Consider the following 7,117-nt stretch of genomic DNA (forward strand, 5'->3'; position numbering starts at 1 on the left):
AGCGATTGCATTGCACCCTTTGTGGAAGAATAGCTCAATGCGAATGCACTCTTGCCGACTAGCTGCTCTATGATTGGCATAAGGACTTTCAGCTAGAACTGGGGCTAGTTCTCACACCTGGGGTTTCAACGCTATGAATCCACAGCCCCTTGTCCTTGTAGAAACATGGTTTGTGCCAATTCCTCAAACCAACAGTGTAAGGACGCCACTGGAACTCATTAGGCGATTCAAGAACTGAACGCAATAATGCCAGCTTGAGTTTCTTTCCGACGTTATGCCATCTTGCTGCTCTCGGTTCACAGTCGTTGACTTCATTTAGCCCTGCAGGCCTCAAGGCCACAAAGTGCTCCCAAATCCACAGCTGAAGTAGATTGAAAGGAGCCCATATGACCAAAGATGACACCTTTTGCCTACCTCTGTCGGCTAAATAATCCTTCACCTTCCCCAAGTCTCGATAGAGGCTTGCAAGCACCGCAGGCGCAAGGGCGATCCTCGCGCCTCGTGCCAGTCTAATGGCCACAGGAAGCACGCTCTGCGTCACAGTCTTGAAAGCGTGAGCGGGGAAGACGAACCTTGACAGCCATAACGCAAGAAACGCAATGTGCTCTAACTCGTCACCTTCGCACTCCATGTAACGCATCATCCACTGATTATGATTAGGCCTTTTGCTTGGGGACCGACTGAAACTTTTGCGCTCAGCCGTCATTTGCACCTCGATCTCTTTGAGCTCCCCGTGCAAAGGGCCCCTTATGGGCTCGCCGGCCACCGGAAAGCCCCCAAGAATCATCACATCCTCCAATGTAACAGTGACCTCCGCCCAGGGGAAGATGAACGTGCTGGTATCCCCGCACCAAGACGCTGAGATCGCCAAAATTGAAGACGAGTCTCTCCTGATCCTGTAGGTAGATGCGTGTATCGCATCAAAGATTCCAACTTTCTTCCATAACACGCCATAAATGGGCCGCAGCTTGTCAACCCACTGATTCCACTTAGGCGACACGGACGCCCACCCATTGAAGACCACCATGGAATCATCGAGATGAACAAAGGAGGGCCTTTTACGCCTCGGAGGGAAAAATGGAACACCGAGGGGCCTCAAGAAGCAACCTTTTCTGTAGACGGGTTTGCGGGGGCCGGTGAAGGCCACCATTTCCACCTCCCTTTCCTCCACCAAGTGCTCCTCTTCGCCTTCCCCGTCCATTGCAGCTTGACTTCGGTGAAATGGCTCAAGGCGAGGAGAAACGAGAGGAGAGGCAGAAGAAGAAAAATGACTGATGGTTACGGGAGATGAGAAGGGAGAACGGAGGAAGGAGTCGTGTGCCGCGACGGGGCGGCCATGGGAAAGGAAGGGGCTGGAGACGGCTGCTTTATTGGAGTTGGGATCCTTTCCAAGTAGTAACAAGGAGACGTGTGTTTCACCGAGCCGTGCAATTCGGTACTAATTCATCTCGACCATCAGCAATACAAGTCGGCGCGTATCTTCTTGCAGCGCCTGTAGGACATCCGGCGTCGTCAGGAATCTCTCTCTCTCTCTCTAAGTCGGCGAGTGCCGATTCATGCAATCCTCGTGCGTGTCGACGAGGCTCCGCTGTGCAGCTAGGACAGGAGTAGCAGTCGTCATTCTCTTTTTAATGCGATAATGCCTGCGGAAATGAATTCCCTGTTTCGAAAGATACAGGGGATCTCCAACTGTTCTCCCATGCATTGAGCTCACACACGGCACATCGTCTCTGTGCAGAACCTTTCGTTGGGTCCAGCCCATACGTGGGCTTGGACAAATTGGGCCATTTGAGCCCAAATCAAAGAAATTAAAATGAGAGAGAGATAAGGATGTGAGGGGTGCAGCGTGAGAACACAGCAAGCGTGCACGTTCCTAACGGTGTTGATTATACCCACCATGTGAGACCTAAAATTTTGTTACGAAGAGATCCATCGTATATGATGAAGATATGTTATTCTTGACTCCTCTAATTATTCTAGAGAAAACCTATTATAAACATGTTATCATTATTATTGATAGTGGAAGTTTGAGATATACTACGATCCCGTGAATTTTCCCAACACCTTCAAAGGTCCCGTGAGTTTTCCCAACACCTTAAAATGCCCGACACCACGATTTAAGTTAGGATGTTTCAAGACACGGTTAGTTCGTGCTGCTAACATGCATCATCAATGCATAGAATACATTGAGCAAAGCAGGTAAACCCCTCATACATGGATTATGATAAGGTCGACTTTCTTATCTGATAAATAGGCATACAAGATCAGAAAGAAAAAATAACTGACCTTGTTATTGATCAGTTATTTTATATTTCTTAATAGATCTATACATTTCATTTTATTTCTCGTGAAGCTTATTAACTAGCAGATCTAAAACAACGGCCAAGACGGAATAAGTAGCTTCTGCCAAAACACAGCTACATGATCTTAGTCCAAGTCCTCAGTCGAGCATCAAAAATTTTACCAGCACATACATATTGGTTATGGCTTCCTCTTATCTAAACCCTAAACAGCAGTTCCCATCAAGAGGAGCCTTTATCTAACCTAATTAATCTGCTATCTAATCCCACACACACACACACACACTACACATTACACATTATGAAGAAAGAATGGGAAAAAAGGGATAAGCATCACAATTCAGCAATACTTGGTCCTGACATAGTTTGGTGGAAGGGTTGGGCATTTCTCATTCATGATGTGTGGGTATGGCTGCATGGCGTTGTAACCTGGTAATTCCATGCGGTACCTGCCCTTAATTTGACAGAAAGGGAGTTTCACAAACATCATCTTTGTTGCACCATTCCGGCAGGCGGCTTATGTTGCTCTCGAAGAAGTTGAGGGTGTATGCATCTTTCATCTCCTTAGCATCAAGAATTACATCCAACTCGAATGCACAGAATGACAATTCAGATGTATCACCTAACAGTTATCTAAGTCTTAGAAGCATAAATTAGGTGCCGTTTGTTAACACAACAAGAAAAGACAAAAATGTTGTGCCGATCGATGGAGGAAGTCTTGATGATGACAAATACACAACAAACTGTTGCTTTAAAATTTTGAGTCAAAAGACTTACGGTAAACTGGTGACTTGTATGGAGCTGGCAATTGGATGGAACAGCTCTGCCGCCTTATATATTTCAAGAATGAAGGCAACACGAGGTTGATTTTCCATCAGTGTAGAAGACCCAATCATCTAGATCAGGAATTGTCAACAACTTGTCAAAAGATGTTCCTCTCTTTTCTGCTTCAACAATAATGTCAGGCAGCTCAAGACCCTGCAACAGAGATTTTAATTAGTGCATTCTTGAAAGTAAACTTCAAGTCCAGGTTACATTCTGCAGGACTGAACTAATAGATATAACAGGTCAAATACGAGAAATGGTGATTAAGAGGGAAAAAAAATCATAGCTCACTAGATATATCTGTCAAACATAAAAAGCTGCATTCATGTATGCAAGATTTGGAGAGTATGCACAACAAGATGCAGATAATAAACCTGGGTTCCATGCAGTGATTTAAAAAGCGCTAGGTGTCAAAAGGCGCCAAGGTCCAAAAACGTCCGAGGCGCTAGGTGCTCGCCCGAGCGAAGCGAGACGCTAAAATATTAAAATATATAATATAATTAATAAATATAATTATTTAATAGTATTAAAATCAAAATAATATATCATTAATCTAATAAATACAAATACATTACTGTTACTAGTATACAGTATACTGTTAACAGTATACTTTCGAAAGAGGAGAAGGAATAGGAGTGTAAGGGAAGACCGAGGGTGCAGCGACAGTAGTAAAAGTGAGCAGCGGCAGCGAGAGCGACGAGCGGCAACGGGAGCGGGAACGGGAGCGGTGACAACGACAACGGCGAGAGGCGACAGCGGTAGCGAGCGACGGCAGCGGGAGCAGGAGCGGCGACAGCGGGAGCGGCGAGCGGCGACAGCGGCAGCGAGCAGCAGCAGCGGTAGCGTGAACACGAGCAGGGTTAGGGTTGGGCAGCGGTAGCTGATATCAATGCTTTTGTTAGTTCGATTGAACCAACTAAAGCACCGGAGACCAAACCAGACCTAAAACGCTAGTTCGGTCGCCTGGTTTAACCCAGGCACTCGCTCGAAGCGCCCGGCGCCTAGGCTCGGGTGAGCGCCCAGGCGACGCCTCTTTGAAGCGCGCTGCCTGGAAGTGAAGCGAGGCGCTCGGGCCTCGCCTCGCCTCCCCCGAGCGCCTAGGCGAGCTGATACGGGAGTGTCTAATTTGCTACAATCTGTTCATATGGACCACGTTGATAATATGATATTTTTTTCAACCAATAATATTGCCACATAATCTTCGACTCAACCTACTCAGATAAGACAGCTCATCAGCATATTCCCTGTACAAAGGAATATATTACTGGAGTTGGTTGGCAGTTGTAAAGTTGTATCATGGTGCTTTTATTCATGGCTAAGGAATATATTAATGGAGTTGGTTGGCAACTGTAAAGCACTTAATTTCGAAATTCCCTATGCATGAAGGGTTGTTTCATGCACTAGTATTTATTTTGGGGTTTAGGGCTTAGAAAGGACTTTAGAAAATGAGGATATTGGCAGAAGCTCTCTTGGAGTGCTCTTTTGAACTCTGTATCTCTTGGATGCGTCCTTGAGTGGTGAGTCTTTTGCTTTCAGTTATGTATCCTTGTTTATTATCATTAGGGTAGTGATCTTCTGTATCCCTTTTGATTTTAAACTTGGTAGTGAGCTATTTTTCGTTTTACCAAAGTTTCTTCAAGAGTTCGTTCCTTGCCTTCTGTGACATTTTCTATCTGAATAACTGTTCTATCGGTGTTCTTTCGAAATCCATTCTGTATTTTTACCCTCCCCGGTATCAGTTTGGTCAGAGCTAAAGGCTAGAGATCATGGCAAGGCGGAATGGAAAAGATGTAGTTGGTGAAGGTAGCGACCATGAAGATGATGCTGAGTCGTTGAGGCTGCAGCTACGAAAATTGCTGCGTAGCCTACAAGAAAAAAATGAAATAATCGACGAACTTCAAAGTAGACACAACCAGCATGAAAATGACGCTCGAGAGTTTACTTCTGATGATGATACACCTCCTCTTCTAAGGGAGTCGAGAAGATGTCAGAGAAGAAATGGAGTCCAAGACGAGTGGCAGAATAAATATAATCTCATATTAGATATTCCATAATTTGAAGGTAAAATAAATGTTGATGACTTTATCGATTGGCTTAATACAGTAGAAAGAATTTTCGATTTTCATAAACCATCAGAACAAAAGAAGGTCAAACTTGTGGCACTCAAACTCAGGCAGAATACATCTTTTTGGTGGGAAAATCTGAAGAAACAAAGAGAACATGAGGGGAAGAGTAAGATTGTTACATGGGAGAAAATGAAAAGGGAACTGAAGAGAAAATATTTACCTCATAATTATAGGCAAGAGATCTTTCTCAAAATACATGATTTCAAGCAAAAAGATCTTAGTGTGGAGGAGTACACTGCAGAATTCGATAATTTGATGTTAAAAGGAGAGCTTGTGGAACCGGAAGAGCAAACAATTACAAGATACTTAGGAGGTCTGAAGTATGAGATTGCTAAAGTTGTTAAGCTACAGCCATATTGGTCTTTAAATGATGTGAGCAAGCTGACATTAAAAGTTGAAAAACAACAAAAGTTTGAAAAGAGTTTTCGATACGGCTCAAAAGAAGGATATACAAAAGGAGGAAGTTCCAAGCCTACTGTCCAAAGCAAGGTGATATCGAAGGTGCAAGAAAAGGGTGAAGAATTTGCTGGCAACAAAAAAACACCTAATTCTTCTACCCCAAGTGGTCGAAAATGCTTCAAATGTCATGGTTTTGGGCATATTGCTTCAGATTGTCCAAATAGGAGAATTGTAACTTTGGTTGAAGATCATAGTGATGGAGGAGAAGATGAAGCTGAGGACGAACCAAAATACGATGATGATGAGGAAGAGATTACTTATACTGATCATGGTTTGTCTATTGTATTGCAACGTAATTTACAAGTGTCATATGTGGCCGACGATGAAAGTTGGGTGAGAAAAAATGTGTTTCACACTAAATGCAAATCTCTTGGCAAAGTGTGCTTGGTGATCATCAACAGCGGCAGCTTTGAGAATGTGGTATCTTTGGAGATGGTACAGAAGCTAAAGTTGGATACCATCCCTCATCCACATCCATATCAGTTATCTTGGCTGCAAAAAGGAAATGACATCAATGTAACTAAAAGATGTTTAGTTTCATTTTCTATTGGCAAGTATTATAAAAATTAAGTATGGTGTGATGTTGCTCCTATGGATGCTTGCCATTTGCTATTGGGAAGACCTTGGCATTATGATAGAACAGTATGACGACTACAAACATGCTTATTCTTTTAAGGTGAATGAAAAAAAGATTATTTTAGCTCTATTACAAGCATCCGAAATCAATGCACCAAAGAAGAAAGTTAGCGCTTTTATGTCCTATGGTGAATGCAAAGATGAATTAGATAAGGGAGGTCATGTTATAGCTCTAGTAGTAGTAGAGGAAAATGAACAACACAAGGAGACACCAGCAATCATGAAACAAATCCTGGAAGAGTTTGAAAATGTTATACCAGAAGAGATTCCACATGGCCTTCCACCCTTAAGAGATATCCAGCATCACATTGATCTTATTCCGGGGGCTGTTCTACCTAATAAGGCAGCATATAGAATGAGTCCCAAGGAGCATGAAGAACTTCAAAGGCAAATTGATAAATTGGTGAAAAAAGGGTTAATTCGGGATAGCATGAGTCCTTGTGCGGTTCCAGCCTTGTTGGTGCCAAAGAAGGAAGGTTCTTGAAGAATGTGCGCGGACAGTCGCACCATCAACAAAATCACAGTGGACTATCGTTTTCCTATTCCAAGGTTAGATGATTTACTTGATCAATTGTGTGGTGCTTATATTTTCTCAAAAATTAATTTGAGGAGTGACTATCACTAAATAAGAATGAGGCCCGGAGATGAGTGGAAAACATCATTTAAAACTAGAGAAGGCTTATATGAATGATTGGTTATGCCATTTGGGCTATCTAATGCTCCTAGCACCTTCATGAGATTTATGAATCACATACTTAAGCCATGCATTGG

The 7,117-nt window shown here is 43.2% G+C and overlaps 1 protein-coding gene across 1 annotated transcript; it reads right to left on the reverse strand.

Annotated features, from left to right (window-relative positions):
• Positions 1 to 88: 88 nt before the first annotated feature.
• Positions 89 to 1,387, reverse strand: LOC135666432 (protein MAIN-LIKE 2-like). Its single transcript, XM_065177998.1, has one exon. The coding sequence runs from the start codon at positions 1,199 to 1,201 to the stop codon at positions 89 to 91; it is 1,113 nt and encodes a 370-aa protein (XP_065034070.1). The 5' UTR covers positions 1,202 to 1,387.
• Positions 1,388 to 7,117: the final 5,730 nt, after the last annotated feature.

This window comes from Musa acuminata, unplaced genomic scaffold, assembly GCF_036884655.1.
Source record: "Musa acuminata AAA Group cultivar baxijiao unplaced genomic scaffold, Cavendish_Baxijiao_AAA HiC_scaffold_1100, whole genome shotgun sequence".
Taxonomy (NCBI): Eukaryota; Viridiplantae; Streptophyta; class Magnoliopsida; order Zingiberales; family Musaceae; genus Musa; species Musa acuminata.